General features: G+C 42.3%; 1 protein-coding gene and 1 long non-coding RNA gene across 2 annotated transcripts in view; one reads left to right on the forward strand and one right to left on the reverse strand.

The window, feature by feature from the left end:
* LOC117042274 (neurexin-3-like) overlaps positions 1 to 19,348 on the reverse strand; it is a 632,640-nt gene that overhangs the window by 61,122 nt on the left and 552,170 nt on the right. Inside the window, exons 17-18 of the mRNA XM_033141809.1 lie at positions 17,425 to 17,451; positions 7,034 to 7,153 (exon numbers count right to left, since the gene is read on the reverse strand). Of these exons, the coding sequence (XP_032997700.1) occupies positions 7,034 to 7,153; positions 17,425 to 17,451 (147 nt within the window). The remainder of the gene's footprint in view (positions 1 to 7,033; positions 7,154 to 17,424; positions 17,452 to 19,348) is intronic.
* LOC117042368 lies at positions 11,675 to 18,113 on the forward strand. Its single transcript, XR_004426071.1, has 3 exons — positions 11,675 to 11,756; positions 17,432 to 17,497; positions 18,077 to 18,113. It is a non-coding gene; the product is annotated as an uncharacterized LOC117042368 (long non-coding RNA).

Genomic DNA, 19,348 nt, shown 5'->3' on the forward strand with positions numbered 1-19,348 from the left:
AAAAAAAAAGAAACACACACACACAGAGTTTCTATTTGCAGTATGGATTTATTCAGCTCACCACAATGTCTCCATCAAATAAGGCTTCTAAAGGATCTTCAAAGATGACTGCTGAACTTGCTTCCATCCTAATGATGTCAGTGGATGCATGAGACCATTGTACATGCAGACACAGCATCCACATGTTTGCAGATTCACATGGGCACTGATACCACCAGGGGATGACTGCAGTTCTTGTGTCGAAAGGTTGCACACAACAAGCTGCTAAAATGACTCCAATCAGCTTAGCCATTTCCATGTTGGCTGAGGTGACAGACAGGAGTGGCAGGAGAGAAATCAATTGATTCTACTAGGGAAAAGGAGTGCACAATTCAGGCACAAGGATCAGATTTGCACATACTCAAACACTGATGCATAGCAAAAGTCTATCATAGAGTGGGGAGCTGTTGTTAAAACTTCACACACCCACAAGTAGCTAACAGTGGCAATGTCTGGAAATTAACTTACATTTCAGCTCCACGACTACAATCTCATGTGGATCTAGGGACCATTCCTTCTTGGTTTCAGGCTCCGTTGGGAGCAGGGGTGGGAAATTAATTAATTAATTAATTAACTTAGCACCCGATAGATGTTGCACTCCATATCCCATCTGTTCCAGGAAGGTTAGGGAAAATGGAAAGTGTGGTCAAGAAACATGGGTAGCACCACAGGTCACCCTCCATTGCCCTAGATGATATAAGAATTTACTACTCTGAGGGGATAGGGATCTTTGACATTTTATTTCACTTATCAATCCTAAGTAAAGCCGCAACAAATTTTTCACCCACCAACATTTGGGAGATAAATGTGAAGTGGAAAGAAAACACCACCTGTTTGCAGCTGCTTTTTTCCCTGACTTGTCATTAAAAAAAAATGCAAACAAACAATATTTATTAGAATTCCAGCACATGAAATATTAAATGCAAAACAGTCATTCTGTACCGCAGGAGTGTGGTTAGCGCTCCATCAGCTGTCTGATTCATCAGCTACCCCCTTGCGATTTCTAAGCCATTTTAAAATATGGTATTTGTGAGTTAATCCCAAATAATTATGGGAGTTGCAGGAAGCAAGACACACAGCTGATCAGATCTGGCTATGTGACAATCACACAAAGCCATATCAGAGTGAGGGCAGCAAGAATGCCATAATGGCACTATGCAGGTAAATCACAGTGAGGGGAACTATTTTGTTTGGTTTCACAAGCTTTGCTGAAAAATTACTGGGATGGAGGAGGGTACGTTATGTAAAATGTGCCCCCCCACACCCCCAGCTCCAGCTTAGCTGTGTTGGGCAGATGGGTTCCCAGAATGCTCCTCATTCATTCTAAAATACAAATATCCCCCTTCAAGTCATCATAATTTCAATTGAACTTCCTTTCTACACTTGGGGCTATGAGGAGTATAGATTCAGTGCAGAAAAGAAAAGCCTAAAATTAGTCAATTCCTTCTGTGTCTTTGGAAGTATCTCTATTTAGTCTGGCTCTCAGGGGATATTCATGCCACAGACTTAAACTACAGTGGTACCTCGGGTTAAGAACTTAATTTGTTAACCTGAAACTGTTCTTAACCTGAAGCACCACTTCAGCTAATGGGGCCTGCCGCTGCCACTGAGCCGCCAGAGCACAATTTCTGTTCTTATCCTGAAGCAAAGTTCTTAACCTGAAGCGTTATTTCTGGGTTAGCGGAGTCTGTAACCTGAAGGTACCACTGTAATTTCAAACTCATTCTCTTCTCCAGGGAACCTGAGAAACTGTAGTTCTGCAAGAGGGGCAAAGAGTCTGTAACAAAGAATTCTCGGTACCAAACCAATCCAGAGTTCTTCAAGTCAGGCAAATATACAGCCAATATACATATGAAACATAGATTGGGCCTTAGTACCATGAGGAGAACAGGTGAGAGGGAGGAGAAGGATATCCTTTAGAACACTGATAGGGAACTTCAGGCCTGGGGAGGGGGCAAATGAGACCTCTATTTGGCCCTCAGGGCTCTTCCAGGAAACACCCCTTGCACTTAAGGCCAGGTCCCCGAAAAGCCCTTTTTCATGCTTTTTCAATCACCTTTGCCTGTTTGGAACCTGTCATTCAGCTGTGACAATGCCTCTCACTTACACTGATGTGTGGGGTATATGTCAAAACCTCTGACTTCTGCACAGCTCAGATACAGACTACTGGACGAAGGTAAGCAGCTGCTGCTTCACTAACGTTCACCTCTGCCTCTGCCCACTCCATGGCATGCAGCACCTAGAAAATTGCCCATGAAGAAATGTGTCCCTTGGGCTGAAAAATTTCCCCATCTCTGCTCTAGAGAGCTTCCCTCAGGTTCTCTCTGTGGACATCTAACACAAAACATTTGGAAACCAACTCTTCTGACGTTGATTCTCATTATTTTTAGGGCTAATTCATGATCCCTGAGGAGTACACAAAACAATATGTCAGGCGGACATGCTTCCATACAAGCTCTTGGTCTGCATCCCAGCCTGATGCTTTGCAGTTGCCGAGAGGTGTTTCGGTGCTTGCTGAGAGGAACCTAAAAGCTCCTTGGACAGTTTCCACAATGGAAGACATTGCTCTTGTTTGGCATGCAATGCTACAAAACACCAAAAGCACACTTCTGTATGAAGGCCGCTGCGAAGACTTGGGATGTGAGAAAGGGAATGAAAGCTAGTGGAAATGTGAAGCAAAAGGCCACTTCCAATATTGCTCCTGGGATCTATAAAAGCCACACCACATTTTAACTTTTGCTTCTTATCTAGGTAGAATACAGAGTAGTAGTAGAGGGGTGAGGATAGAATGTTTTTGAAGGACTGCAGGAATGGCACAGATTGGTGAAAACAGAGATACAGATAGTGAGTGTGAAGCAAACAGGACTGAAGAGAGTAGGATAGGGTGTGTCCTGGCCTCCTGAGCTACAATTTGTGTAATTTGAATTATATCTCTTTCAAATATACATACCAAGTCTTTCCACTGAGTTTGCAAACAGCACTGAAGACTACTACCAGGTAAAAATTAGCAGCTTACAAGTTTATTCATCAACAGCTAATGATACATGTGGATTTATTTCTTGCACCCCATAACCCTTTCATGCATATTGTTTTGATCTGTAAGGTAACAAATTGAGCACATTAGAAACAAATGGGTGGTAATTAAATAGTGGCAAAAAGGGGGCTTTTGCTAAAGCAAATCAAGTGCCAGTGAAATGCACTGGCAATGAAACTGCAGAGGGCCACCTCACCCGGGCACAATGTAATTGGCCCCAATAGCAACAGATACAATTGTAAACATTCACCTTCTCAGTTTGAAAAGGAGGCAAAGCTGACCCATTTGGATAACCCTTGGGATGCAGAACGTCAGACATTACCAATGCAACACAGGAACTGAAAATGCAGGCATCACAACCCCGCCAAAAAGTTAACATTAAGGAATCTAGCCTAGAAGCTTATGTGGACACACATTCAAGAGAGAGGTGCAATTTGTTTTTCTTCTTGGCTGAATGAAAAAACCTCTTTTAACAATACTAATCAATAATGTATTGCAACCTATAATTTGAACATACACAGAGACAACAAAAACGAAGGAAAACTAATCAATGACCACCTGACTGATGTAGCAACAGACATCTGTTTGGTGTTTTACTGTTTACACATGAGCCCCTTGCAGGTGACTGATCTGCTGCAAGCCAGGAACTCCTGGTCATTGGTGCAAGAGTGGTTTTTAAAAGGCCTCCACATGGTCATAGCCAACAGGAAGAAAAATGGCATATCCATCTGTGATCTAACTGCCATTTCTAGGTATTTTTATTTAAATATTCGTAACTTACTTGCATCAGTAAGTAATGTAGAACACATACTGGATCAACAGTGAAATTAGACAAAAGCTTTCCTAAAGTCAATACACATCTCATGTCACATCAATAAAGCCACAAATCAGCACTTCATTGGTCTTTGCACTAAATGGGATATTGGGCAAGTTGCAGCTAATTATGCCAAGGCTACCTAGATAGACTAATGCCCCAGGGCTAATCCACATGCTACCTGTTGCTACTTCATTTCTTCTGCCTTCTGGACTCACACATGGAAGAAGAATTAAAAGGGTGCTGTTGACACTTGCAGAAACTTCCAAGGTCAGGAAAACTGCAGCAGTAAACCAAAGCATCTCTGACCATAGAGGCCAGTGCAATTGTTCCACGGCAGCAGTTCAGACACGTGAGTGAAGGGAGAAGGAGAAGGAAGATGTATTATACTAAGCCCCTAAAATTTTCAGTGTAACTCATCAAGATCCAGTTTAAATAAGCCTAAGCTAGTGGAACAAAATATCACCAACTCCATGACGTCTGGCTGCCTAGTTTACAAGGATCCATTTCTGCACTATGAAGTTTCTCACAATATTATACCATCTTATGGCCCATTGTGGACACATGACAATACATTACTTGCCAGCTGTGTTTGCACAGCATTTCCACTCTGGTCAAATTAACAATACATACACCTCTGTTAGCATCTGAATCACACTGGCACTCAGGACAGCAAGGAACTTGTGCAACATCATTGGAAAGATGCTATCCACCCCAGAGTGTGTTGGAGAACTGTAAGAACAAAATCTGCCATTGCAAAAAGTCCAGTCCCAAACAATCATTTGCAAGCATAACACAACCAAGGACATACCTTTTGCAGATCTCAGCACGACAGGTTTAGAGCGATCATTGTGAACTTACCTTTCTCGCTCCTTTTTGGAGATAGCCTCCTACCACAACCACTTCTAAAACATCAGCACAAGAATGCAAGAGATACCTGGCTGTTGACAATTCAAATCTGCTTTTCCTTGTATGAGTGGGGCCACTTTTGACACATTGCTCTTTAAAGACAAGAGCCTTTCTTTAGAACCAGGTCTTTGATGACCTCAGCAAAGGCAGGAGGGCCAATATAAAGGACTTCAGTGCCTTCCAGCATTTTTCTGTGACATTTTCTTTATAGTCTTTTTAGTGCCTTCTCTAGAAAACAGGCATGCTTACAGCCCTCCCTACATGATGCCTGCATACATAACATGTGTCTTATGATGCACATTTTAAGGATCAGAAGAACCCCCACGAGTCACTTTCACTCACATCAATCTGCCCTCCAATTGCCCTATATGATATCCTATCTGTTGATTCCTGAACATTAAGGAAGTTCTAATTACAGACTCAGAAATGAACTTGTTGACAATTTAAAGTCTGTCTGAATTCATTAGTGCCAATGGGTTCTGTAGTGCTTTGGAATCATGTGGCCCAATTCATTAGAACCCAGAAAGGGCATGATGTCACTAACCCTTTTAGATCACTCCACAACACTTATTTAAATACAGCTTCATAGGTCCCAGGGTTGCATTTTCTGTTTAAAGTGGTTTCCTAAGAAGCATGCCATTGCCTATGATTGACAAAGAAGTATGTCTCACAGGGCACTATGGGGCAGATAAGTGCCATGCAAAAGTCTAAAATCTAAAGGGAAGGGAAAGGAAGAGGACAGACAGAATCTGTTTCCAGACAGAGCTTAGGGCATATGATTGAACTATGAATCTCTGCATAAAAGACAAAGGTGGGTATAATTCTGTGCCTATTGATATACATCTGACTGCACTGCATTTGATTGGGATTTTAGAACTAGCTATCTATACATGCATCAATTCACATGCCACAGAGCAGCTGGAAGATTGCAAGTTTTAACCTTCCCCGATGCAGGGAACACATGCATGTGCATAGAAAACTAGCTTATGAGGAAAAAGAATTCTAGGCCAAGTTTTTCTCTGATGTGCCAATTTTTGACATGTGTGAAGCAATTTGTTTTGTTTATTTTAATAGGGTGCAGAAGAGATGCATCCAAACAAATGATCTCTCATGTGCAGTCCAAATGGTATCACCCAAGGGGGAAAGTGTGTCACACACGTCTGCTGCATGTGTGGATCAGCATCATATTCTTGCTCTCCCAATGATTCGCCCCCCAACACACACCTTGGGTTCCCCCACATGTAAAAATTAGTGCGCCATATCATGATAGTTGGAGTGACCAAATTGAAAGCAAGATTTGAATGACTTAAGGATGAATATACCACATTTTGGGATCCTAGATTTCAAGAAACACAGCATTACTGCTCCCTCATAATCTTCTATCAAGGCTCATGAAACACCCAGTTCCCATCTTAAACATTAATGTGGTAAAGTCACCACAAGGTGATTTTAATGTGTCATTTTTGCTTGAAGAAGACATCTTCTGAACGTCATTATGAGTTCTGTGGGGAGAGTTTAGCTTTCAATGGATCTCCAGGACATGCTAACTCATTCTCACTATACAGAAGGGCAGTCAGAAGATCCACTTCACAGTGATTTTTCCATGTCAAAGATGAACATGAAAACAGGACCAAAGTCCAGTAGCAGCAGCACCATGGAGCCACCAATAAGTGACACCTTAGCACACAATTAGCAACAGGAAATTGTGGACATCATTTACAGAACAGAAATGCCTCCAACAGTTCAATTTGATATCTTTTCAGCTACTGCAGCCACTTAAGACAAGACTAGGTACCGGACACTGTGGCTGGAAAACTTTTAAGAAGTTAATGTACTTCATTTAGTAAATCTCTGATTACTGTCTAGCACACACAGTACCGGACACTGTGGCTAGAAAACTTTTAAGAAGTTAATGTACTTCATTTAGTAAAACTCTGATTACTGTCTAGCACACACAGTTCCATCTGGATGCTATAAAAAGAACATCAATAGCCCCCTTTCATTTCATTTGTCTTTAAATATGAAAACAGAATGCACTCAAGCACTTTCATATCAGATCAAAGAGAAAATAATTATCCTACACTTCCTTCAAGTAATCTAGCTTTTAAAGCTAGTTGCCTAGCAAGATGATGAGGCAGCTCTGACATTAGGATTCACACTCAGTGTTAAGCTACCAAACCAGACATCAAATGCCTTCTAGGTCCTTGCAAAATCCCATATAAAAAGCTGGTACTCACGATCATTGCATTGGTTCCCAGAGTAGGAAGTCATGGAACAGTCACAAATGAAGCCTTCCCATTGCTGGATGCAGATGCCTTGGTTGGCACAGGAGTCTTCTTGGCAAGTGGTGCTCGGTCCTGGGATGGGATAGTGAGGAAAGCAAGAAAGAAAGAGCAACGATTGGAAAAGAGTCATCATACAAGACCATTATTTATTGTCATCATGCACCAAAGAAGAAAAGGAAACCAAACACTTTCCCCCCCTATTTCATGGACATGCAACAGAAATCCAGGACACACAGAAGACACAGAGAATTGCACACTCAGCAACAAACAGAAAACTGTGGCACGCAGCAGAAAGAAGGTGTGGAAGGTAGCATATTCCCTCTTAGGCAGGCTCAGAAGAAATGTTTATAATAACTGAAGTTTGCCTCCCCCACCCCATGCCAAGATTCACCATAATCATCCTAGCCTGATTCTCCAAGTTGTCTATTACTTGCCTCCTCATGACTACTTTTCATCAAGCATGGGGTGTTGTTTGGGACTCCCAATCATTTCTTCAATGCAGGTTGGAATGGGAGAAGGGAACTGACAGCTCATTTCTCTAGTAAGTGTCCACTTTATCCAAAGACCTATCAGCTGGTCTTTGAAAGGAAAATGTTTGGTAGGATCTGGTGCAGTGTTAGCTCCTGCTCTTTGTTGGTGCCTTTGACCCTACCTCTTGACCCTTTGTATCAATGCAATTTATTTTCAGCACCAGAAATATGAGAAACAAAAATTGGGATCAGTGATTGGGTTAGTCCACACACAGGTAGAACTGCATAGGAAACCAAGGGGGTGCAAATATATTCCTTTGATGCACTAAACCACTCATATTTTGAAGATCCATTTGTAGACTGCAGGTAGGAACCACTGATTTTATGCTCATTTGCCATAGGAGATCAAGTTAATTCCCCATTATTATTTAATACTGTGCTTCAGTTCCTCTCCCTTAAATACAACAGCAAAAACTGTGGTGATTTCAGGATGAAGAACACACTTTTTGACTTGGTCCAAGCCACTGAGCCATCTGGGTGTAACAAATTAACAGCATCCTCTGAGATTCATCAATCAAAGGGGTTTTTTCCTCCTTCACTGTTGTGGAAGGAGGTGAGATCTGCCATGCACAAAACAGTTTGTTTTGCTATTTTACCAAACTCAGCAGATCTGAAAGACTAGAAAAAATGAACTCTCCCTTACGACCATCAACAGAGAGTTGCATTTTGGATCAACTAATGAAGAAGAAGAAAAACACCCAGCAGTTTACACTTCTGTATTTTCAACAATGCTCTCGTATCCATCAAAAGAACAGTAGAGGGATTCATTTGGTATACTACTGACCAAGAAAATGCTGAAACAAAAGCAGGTGTAGCAGAGACTTAATGGGCTGGATCCAGAGTTCCAGTGAGTGGAACTCTGCTGGGGGGACACTCTCACTGGAGGAATGGTGGAGGAAACTTCCAACAATTCTGAGGGAGGCAGTTTTAGTCAACTCCTCCTCCCGCCCCAAAGCTCCTGAGAATCTGCTCTGTGGAGTTGAGGTACCCTCTGGAACATGCTGAAATAAGCAAGGGGCTGCAGTAGGAAGCAGGGACTTGCCTCCTTTACTGGATTTCAGTTCCTGGCATTTGATCCATGCTTTCCCCCGTGCAAACTATTCTTCAGCCAAGGGCAAAGAAAATTCATCAAGTGATGAGTTCAGATGGGACAATGAGATTAACTTTACTTGTTGACATTCTGCTTCTTAAAAGGTAAAGGTAGCCCTGACCGTTAGATCCAGTTGCGGATGACTCTGGGGTTGTGCACTCATCTCGCTCTATAGGCCAAGGGAGCCGGCGTTTGTCCACAAACAGCTTCCGGGTCACACGGCCAGCATGACTAAGCCACTTCTGGCGAACCAGAGCAGTGCACGGAAATGCCGTTTACCTTCCTCCCAGAGCGGTACCTATTTATCTACTTGCACTTTGCCGTGCTTTCGAACTGCTAGGTGAGCAGGATCAGGGACCAACATGGGGAGCTCACCCTGCCGTGGGGATTCGAACCACCCACCTTCCAATTGGCAAGCCCTAGGCTCTGTGGTTTAGATCACAGCGCCACCCGCGTCCCTATTCTTCTTACAGGGCTGTGAAGAAGCAGAGGAGTTCCGACAGTGGTGAAGAAAACTAAACCTGACTTCCCAGGCCTAACCCCTCACCTGGTTCACACATGCAAGTAAAACTACTTGACTATTTTTCATTTGACACCTGGCAACTCAATGGGTAAACTGACTCCACTGAACAGCAACAATGCTGGGGTGAAGTTCAATGGGCTAAGGCCCAAGAACAAGCTTTTTTTGGGGGGGGGGGGGTTTCAGGAATGTTCCCCTCTAAAAAGAGGTGAACCTGATTATTTAATTGTACTAAAATCCAAGCTGTAGGGTACTTCAGAGTTTTCCCCTCCTTTGAAGCAGTGCCCCACATGAAAAAGTCCATCCCACAAGGGACCCTCTTAGTTAAAGTCTGCTTCACAAGGGGATGCCTTTTGTCCCCCAGCCCAGGAAAAGCCATAGCTCGATGACGGAACACATGCCAGGTTCCAGGTTCAAGCCCCAGCATCTCCAGGTATGGCTGTGAACAATTTCCTTCCTGAAGCTGCTAGTCACTGTAGTGAATACTAAACTGGATGGGTGAAGGCTCTGACACAATAGAAGACAGATTCCTGTGTTCCAGTGTTCCTCGAGGGCATCACTTCAAAGCAACCTCATAGCAAAGCGACAAAAATGGGAAACATGTTGTCCTGCTGTGCTTGAAAACATCAGCCTTTTGCATGTAAGTCCCTGGGAAACATGACTGGTTCCACTTTAAGCCTCTCTGTGTATGGCTATCTAGCTTGCATCCTTCTGTTCAGACAGGCAGCAGGCTGGCCTGAGTGGCATCCGCAGGATGGGAGTGGTTCAGGATATTAACACGCCAGGGGCAGGGGGAGATACAAACCCAGAGCTTCTGTCAGGATTTGAGCTGCTGTGTAACAATCCTCAGGAACACCTGCAGGCAACAGCAGTGCTACCATCTGCCCATCTGCAATGGCAGTTCTACCATCTTACAAACACAGTGCCTGTGAGTGATTTCGTCTAAGGAGATGGTCTATGACAGCAGCAAAAAAAGGAGGCTCCAGGCTTATAGGAGAAGCAGCTTTTGGATTTTACCCTCTTGCCGCTTTTCACAAACAACACACCTGTTTCTCTTTTATGGGGGCATGCTTTGTTGGATTTAATTCAAAGCAGGTATTCTCTGGCTGGATTCTACTGACATGAGGATTTTCTCCATGGCTTCTCTGCTAGGGAGTTAACTGCCACGTTCATACACACTCACACCAATGACCAAGAGGAAGCAGCGTCCAAAGATAATTTAAATGAGACTCCACCTTAGATTCATCCTACTAGATCAGCTTTCCTTCTAGTACCTTGCAAGTTATAATTTCACAACTCAATGGGATTTAAGGGAGGATTATGTGAGGTGGGCTGGGGAGTAAAGATGGCATAAGCTCATATGATCTATGGGCTTCTCCAAGCAACCTGTTTATGGATCACTCATCCTAATTTGCTTGTGCAAAGCTTATGCAGAGGTTAAAGTATGTTAGGTCTCTATTGAGCTTTTGTTCCGATTTCTTAGCAGGGAGTTGTAGAACAATGAGTATTCCTTCTGATTTGTTTTTGTGGTGTTTATAAACTTCCCTGGTCATCATTTGTTCACTCTCCATCACTTTCTTAACCATAAAAAGGTCTCTGTGTTTAAGTGTATCTGTTATGCTAGGGAAACATAGTACTTTAATACACCAACTCTGCAAACTTAAAATTAAATCCACATGACCTTTATTTTATTTAAGGAGCTGGATGCATAATTTAATTAAGTAGTAGCAACTATTGCCAGCTGGTTCACTTCAACTAAATTCTTCTCAGAGAAAACCCATTGAAATAAGTCAGGATTCCCCAAACTCAGCGCTCCAGATGTTTTGAGACTACAATTCCCATCATCCCTGACCACTGGTCCTGTTAGCTAGGGATCATGGGAGTTGTAGGCCAAAAACATCTAGAGGGCCGAGTTTGAGAATGCCTGAAATAAGTGAACCTAAATGAGGGCTCAGCCACACCTCCCTTTGTCCTGTGATTTCTTCTGTGACTTCTAGGCACAGGTCCTGCAACTTTCCTCAGGAAAACCCACTGTTTACCACTGAATTGGAACAAATGCCAATCCACAGAAAACTCAGTTCTTGTTTGCTCTGATTCAGCAGTAAACAGTGGGAAATAAACAGTGGGTTTTCATTCCCCGCCCCCATCCCAGGGGCTATAAGATGGGTCAGATCTACCTTTCTAATGCTTAAGCCTTTTAACTTCCAACAGGAAATACAAACTGGCTCAGCTTTATTTAGTTACAGCCTGTTTGATGGACAGAAGTTGAGTTTCTGGATCATTGTGCTCGCTTCACCTCTTTGGCATTCCCCAAGGAAGTTTCATATGAGGACTAGAGACCGGTCTTGTGGAGAATTCTTCTTCTGCTATTTCTGTTCCTCGCTGATGTCATAATTCCCCTGCCTGTGACACTAGAATCTTGGCCATGGCAAGGGGAGTGTCACAGGGAATGAGGATTATGGAGGAGAAAGCAAGAGGAGCCCACCAGGGCTTTAGATGCCAAAGAAGTCTGTTTTCATGCACATGACCCTTCAGGTAACAGCTGAGGGCAGAAGCAATGGAGATAGGATACATAATTTATGTTCACTGGGAATGAGAATTGGCAATGAGTAACATCTTTCTCAAGCTCTCCACAAGGTGTCATGAGCTTCATTTTCATTCATGGCATTTCTGGTGCCATTTAACAAGATCCTGCCCGCTTAAAAAAGCTTTAAAATCTTAACGCTTAATTGTGCAATCACCGGTATAGATTTCAGATGAGACTGTTTATAGGTTTTAATTTATGAAAAGAGTGTTTGGTTGCTATCATTTAAATCCATCCAACCAATCTCTCTCCCCCACCCCTGTATCCAAATCTCTTTCTTTTTGTTTCAGGGGATTTTCTTTCACATTTTAGGGAAAATGAACTGGCTCTCTAGAAGGTTCCTCCCCCCCCCCCCAACACAAATGAAGTAGAAAATAATAACCAATGAAAGATCGTCTGCCTAGAATAACTGGCATTTACTGCACAGTTGTTGGTCTATACCAATTATCCCTACAAAAATATGTACACTTGATAGAGGAAGTGACTCTGTGCATTAATTGGTATGTTATCAACACAAATCAGGAAACGAAACTTTTTCTATTACTCTCTCTCCTGGCCCAGAAAAGCCTTGCTTATTCAATGTTACCTCTTATACAAGTATAGGTTGTTTTCAAAATTGTGCAAGAGGAAGGTAGCTCATTCAGCAAATTGTTGTCTTCACCTCCTCCCTCAGCAGCAGCAGCACCCCCCCGAAAAGCCTCTCCAAAGGGTGAAGCAGACCTGCATTGTGATCTGTCTTCCAGGTCTCCAATGTGTGTATAGGGGAAATTATCTAAAAGTGGGTGGAGTTCCTCCACCTGATTTTGGCCTTTCCCCTCTGCCCCATAGCAGGCATGGATGACACAGTGCACAATATTTGGTCAATACCCACCTTGATCTCTGAAGGGAGAAGCTTTTTGGGAGGTAGTGTGTGTTGAAAGGAGAGAAGGGTAAGGGGAAAATCCATTGCACAAACTCACTTTCCACTCTCATAACAATGGATGCAACCCTATAAAAATATGGTGTCCCTGCACTGTCTAAAGATTGGGGAAATGTAAATAATAGGGATGGAGCATGCAATGTCAGAGGAGGCTGCTCGGGCATGTAGGGTGGAGCGCTTAGGGGCGGGATGAGCCTCCCATAGGGGCGGGGCAAGGGGGCGAGCCGCCCTTAGGGAAGGGGGTGCACCACAGGGCCTCCAGAGTCTGTCTACCTCCTCCCACTCAGCCGCCCCACAGCTGGGGGGGGAGGCAGCGGGAGGACCATTTGGGCAGCGTGGAGCCTGTGTACGCCCAAACCACCACGTGTCTCCCAGGAGAGATGTGTGGCTCAGGCACGCTGCAGGCCCAGCGGTGAGTGCTGCCCGGCATTTTGTCACCCCCCTCAGTGGTGACACTCGGGGCAGTCCGCACCCACCATGAGTGGATTTGATTGTTATGCAATGTGTTGATAAGGATGAAGGAAGTACAAGTGTCTTCCAACAGATACGGACAGTTAAGTTCATGCCTTTGGTTGAGCAAAGATGCAAACATTGATGGACAGGGCCGAGGCAAACTAAAAGGTTTGGGGATTTTAATTAACACTTACTATATAACTTAAAGCCCATTTTCTTTGTTGGAGGGGGTGCATTTCTATAAAATGGGATGGGAATATTTTTCTGCTCAGGAAACACTGCCCTTGCTCTTAACTGGCTTTGTTTACCATGAGTAAAATTAGCAGATACCCAGAACTTATTTGCTACAGGTGAAACTCGAAAAATTAGAATATCGTGGAAAGGTTCATTTCTTTCAGTAAATCAACTTAAAAGGTAAAACTAATATATGAGATAGACTCATGACATGCAAAGTGAGATATGTCAAGCCTTTGTTTGTTATAATTGTGATGATTATGGCGTACAGCTGATGAGAACCCCAAATCAACAATTTCAACTTTGGGGTTTTCATCAGTTGTACGCCATAATCATCACAATTATAACAAACAAAGGCTTGACATATCTTGCTTTGCATGTCATGGGTCTATCTCATATATTAAACTCCAGTAGCTAATGAAAACAATTGCTTAAATAAATGGACTTTTCCATGAAATTCTAATTTTTCTAGCTTCACCTGTACATAATGCTGTGATCAGGGGCAGATTTTGGTAATCTTTCGTAATATGGCATCCTGTGCAAAGTCAAAATTGCCGCACCCAAGTGGCACATAAATTTCTAATTATCTTTAAATGTTTTAATAGTTTTTATTGATAATTTAATTGTTTCTTGTAAATCACTTAAGAGATTTTATTACAATCAAGTGATATATACATTTTGTTAAGTAAAGAAATAAATAAATGTGACTGGTCCAAAAAAGAAGTGCCATAATTCAAAATCAGTGTCTGGGCAGCACACAGAACTGTGCTGTCAGCCAAAATGTTACTCCTGGCTGGTTGGAAAGAAAGAAAGAAAGAGAAAGAAGACCTAAAAGGAACACCCCTGCAAAGGAAGATAACTCCAAATCCCAGTTGTATTTTTCAACATTCAAACTTGGTGGTGTGCTTCACCTTTGAAAGCTAAATCAGTTGGGGTAGGTCACACAAATGCAACCCTACAATATTTATTTAGAAGTCCCAATAAAAACAGTGAGTTTGACTTCCAAATAAGCAAGAATAGAATGAGCCAGGTCATTATTCAAGCTTATGAGTATATATCAAAATCAGGCTGTCCTCAGGAGGGTAGATGAGACTAAAGGGGTTCAAAATGTCTAGTTATAACTCCCCAGATACAACTGCAGATTTCTCCCTCTATTAAACAAAATCATACATACCTGCCTTTTTCTGCTCCCTTTTCCCTCACAACAATATATAACAGTTTTGCATAGGCCATGCCTGTAAAAGGATGAGTAAGCTCTGATGCCCCTCCCATGGCAAAGTGAACCGCATAAAAGGGAATATGTCTGGATCTTATAATTGCAAGGAAAGCAAAGAGGGGAGTTAAGTGTGTGATAAAAAGGAGATGTGTACAACACTCATCAGAAGTGGAAACGGAAGGAAGGAAGGAAGGAAGGAAGGAAGGAAAAGGCAATTAAAATGAGGAGTGTTAGAAAGGTATAGTGGGCAAGTCTTTCTCCACCAGACCTCCCCATCGTCCAGGTCACAGCAGCACAGAAAACAGCCCCTCAGATCTCAAGGGAGTTTCAAGTTTCCACGTGGACTCAGATATCCAAACCTATACAGCAAAGATTGGTTTCCTGAAATTAAGGTACCTCTGCATGACACTGTCTGGCACTCAGAACGACTCAGAAGAAGAAGAAGAGGGGAAAAAAACATTTCCTCTTTTTATAGGAAAGAGGTGAGGGTCCTAAAACAGCCTAATGGAAATGTGTAAATGCTCTGAAGGGCAGTGGTCTTGACAGCAGGTATTGTGTAGGGTTTTTGAATGTTAAGCCTATATAACAGCTCAGCCATAACTGCCCAATTACCGGTAGGTCAAGTTGCAACTCTGAGGACTACCTCATGCAATACCCATTTCAGACACAGAACATACTTACACATCAGAAATAGCTTATAGCCTGTGTGTAGATCATTATCTATGTCCATCACAAAGAGATAAATCATTGCACGGACACAAGACGGGAAAATCTGGGAATCTGGCCAAACGTGGCTTCCTGGCACATGTCCCGAAACCAAATATGTATTTCTTGGAATCTGATACTTTCATGTTAGCAGCATCACTCATCATGTCGGAAATGAACGAGATTCTTTTCTTCAACAGCCATTTTTAACATCATGGGGGCTTTCTTGGCATCCCAATCTCTCTCTCGTTTTCTCCATCATTTAGTAGGATTGTATTTTTTTCTTGATTTTATTGTCTTAACTCCTTGCCAACGGCTTCGACAAAGCAGTGTATAATTATTAGTAATAGTAATAATTTTGTTGCATTTTTGATTATTATCCTGCTTCATCTTTGGTTTAAAAATTATTTTAGCAGATTAGATTTAATCACTTCCATCATTGCACCTCTTGGGTTTCCTTATATTGCCTTTTCTTTTCTTCTCTTTTCTTTTTGCTGTACACCCCCCCCCCCGAATCTTCCTGGAAAATTTTTAGTTCTCTAGACTTTTGTGTCATCTCTATCAAGTCTTATAATATTATTAATCAAAATGGTAACTGGATAAGGATAATAATAAAGTAACTGGATACTAAATTATGCCTTTTGGTTACAGTACATACACAAGGATCTTCACACTTGCCAGTCTTCATGTGTGTTTTGTTCTCCACTATCCAGAATAACTTTATCTAGAGAAAACAAGTTTTATGCACCCCAGGAGAGTCTTAATGAAAATCTTAGGTGAACATGAAAAAATTGTCCTTCCCACCCTTATCCTTACGTTTTTCCAAAACCCATTCCAACAGAAGAAACCCAGTTTTTGATTGTGCTTACCATGTCAGCACAGCAATTACAGAAGGTTTCTGGTGTTGGCATTTAAACATCTTAGGAACAACATTTGGCTTCATTCATTAGCCACCAACATTAAATTACCTTCTTTACTTTGCTTTTCCTCTGATTTTAGTTAATGAAATCCATCTTGCCCAGCTGCAGTCTCCCGAAGTCCATTCTACTCTTCAACTTTGGACTTTCCCCCATCCACAACCTTCAGTGTCTTTGTTACCCAACATGCATTGATAACTGGTCTGTATGACATCACCAGATTCCTGTTTAAGAAGCTGGGCACAAACTTTTAACAGTGCCTGCCAATGCTGCTGCCCTCTAAATATTTTGTACTACACCTCCCATCAGCCCCAGCCTGTCTGGGAGGTGTAATTCAAAATGTCTGGAGGGCACCAGATTGTTGAAAGCTGATCTAATGCATGGAACAGCACAAAGAGGTCACATTTCACCCACTTCTCTACAATATTACCAGTTCACACTTCAAGTTTAGTATGCAAAAGCAAAACCACAGATACCAAATGCTGGGAAAGAAATGGAACTGGATTTGGAAAGTGAAGTAAAGTACTGTGTGCTTGCATTTATGTGCAATAGGGTTTATATCTGTATAATTACATTTGAGCTCAGAGTAAGTCAGTTATGCATCAGTTTACGTTCCTTTCTCTTGGCTTTCCAAAGTCTGCAGAACCACTGATAGAACCTGCCCATTCCCTCTCATCTCTGTTTGGAACTGGGCTGCTTAATAACATAGTAAGAATGAAACCATGCACATATTCGCTTGGAAGAAGGTCCCATAGAAATCATTGGGCATATGTCTAAGTCATAATAGAATGCAGTATAAACTTCTCAGTCCTCCAAAGGACCGATTCACATTTTTATTTCAGTAACCAGACATCTAGTGCCATTTTTTGTTAACCCCTTATTTCAGGAAATCAAGCTATGCAGTTATGGATACTCTTAGAATGAGATACAGTCAAACCTCTTAAGCTACCCCAAACCATACCTGGACATTTCTCCCCCAAATCCTTGCCACCCCATTCTCCAACCTAGCAGGTTGTGGAATGCTTGCTGTACCCATTTGGCTTAGAGATGTGACTGCATCAAATAATAATAATAATAATAATAATAATAATAATAATAATAATAAGGCTCTAAAGGTTACATTAAAAAGGCATCTTTCAGTCCAAACTGGCAATGGAAACAAAAACCTTCTCTACCTTGCAGGTCAGCTTTGGTCAACTCAACTTTGTTAGCAAAAGAATGGAAAAAAGCGAAAACAATAAACCAGAGGTTAGTAAAATGGCAGATAAAACCGGGGTAACATCACTAAAAAGAAACAAACAAAAAACAACTGGAATAACCAGCACAGCCCTTATGCACACTTAAGAGATTTGGGAGGGGTGACGCCACCAAAGACAACACACAAGACATATCAGGAGAGAGGCAGCCATATGGGCCTCAGTCCATCACTACCTGAACAACATCAATCCAAAACAGCAGACAACATAGCACAGACTAGGGAGGGGGGAGAGTAGACACATTTCTGAAGCACAGAACATCAGATGGAACATTAACGGCACATGATTCACCAATATTCATAAATGAAGCAGCAAACAACAGTGTTTCATTTCCCGCGAGGAGCCTCCTTATTCCCCAAGAAAAGCCTAGAGTCAACTGGAATCGAATTAAGTCAACATGGCTGCCAGTGAACCAATCTGGGTATTTCCCTCTGTGATATGCACACCCAGAATGGAAAGACAAAAGACTCCTTCCTCAGATCACCTCTCCTCACAGGGGTTTTCATTTCTTTGTATTTTAAAAGCAAGATAGACAGTCCCATGTACATGGCAACGTTTTCTCCCTTGTAAGATAGCACAATCACCAATTGTGGAAGACTCCATCTATGGGCTCCTGCTTACGGAATCCACTGTGTTCTGGAGGAAGTGAACATGATGGTGGTCACTGAATATGCAGGTGGACATTGCCCTGTCCACTTTCATATGTTCTGAATTCTACTCTGTTCCTGGATGGTAAAATGGCAGCTGCAGCTAGGAAGATCTTTGCTCACCTGTCAGCTCTATCTTTTCCTGGGTGTAACAAGAAAGTTTATGATGTAGAGATATTTCCTTAGTACTAAGAGGTTGGCAGTTTCAAGGCTGCTAATGTGCCTGCCTATTATTGGCATCAGATGGGTCCATTCCCACCGGACGCCCCCCTTCTGCAATTGAGCCTAACTGAAACCAGTCACAATTCAAAATACTGGTAATCACCTTAAAATCCCTAAATAGTTTGGGCCAAGGAAACTAAAAGGACCACCTGTTCCAAGACGATCCTTCTTCTCATTGGGATCTGTTGAGAGGACCTTGCTACAAAGGAATACTTCTCCCATGCCTTCCACCACTGTAACATTTAACACTTTAACAGCCAATAGAGAGCAATCTTCATAATGCTTAAGAACTTGTTGCTTTGATGATATATGAAACCTTGAAATGGCAATTACTTCTCCTTTGAAACTACGCTCTCTCCATCTCTTGACCAACACAATTAAGTATACTGATGAATATTTTAAAGGGACTTTTGAAAATGAAAGAGAAATATATCATCTCCACCACCTCCATAACTTCTTCTTTTTCCATTTAGCCCAATGATCAAATCAGTGGTATAGAGTCAAAAATACATTCTCTTATGAGCCAAATCCTAGACCAAGTGCTAAACATATTAAGGTCTCTTATACATATCTAAATTGCAAAACTGGGGGGTCTCCATCCTCAAAAAGCCTTCTGTGCATTTTCACAAGATCTAGTCAACATGGTTCCCTCCAGAGGTTGCTGGACTCCAACTCCCAACAGCCCCAGCCAACATGGCCAATGGCCATGGATGAAGGAGGTGCAGCCCAACCACATCTGCAAGGCACTAAGCTGGCTGCCCCAATCTACTAAAATACCATAGCCTTGTACAGACATTACAATTAGGGCAATGTAAATATGTGAGGAGAGACAACAGAGATATGTGGACTAGCTTTGCCTCTCCCCTCTCCCCAGCAATTGCCATTTCAGTCACCTTCCAACCTGTGAAAGATAAATTATCTGAAGGGGGGACTTTTTGTATCCACAGAGACTTTGTGCACTTTAAAACCCCTGG

The sequence above is a fragment of the Lacerta agilis genome, chromosome 1 (assembly GCF_009819535.1).
Source record: "Lacerta agilis isolate rLacAgi1 chromosome 1, rLacAgi1.pri, whole genome shotgun sequence".
Taxonomy (NCBI): Eukaryota; Metazoa; Chordata; class Lepidosauria; order Squamata; family Lacertidae; genus Lacerta; species Lacerta agilis.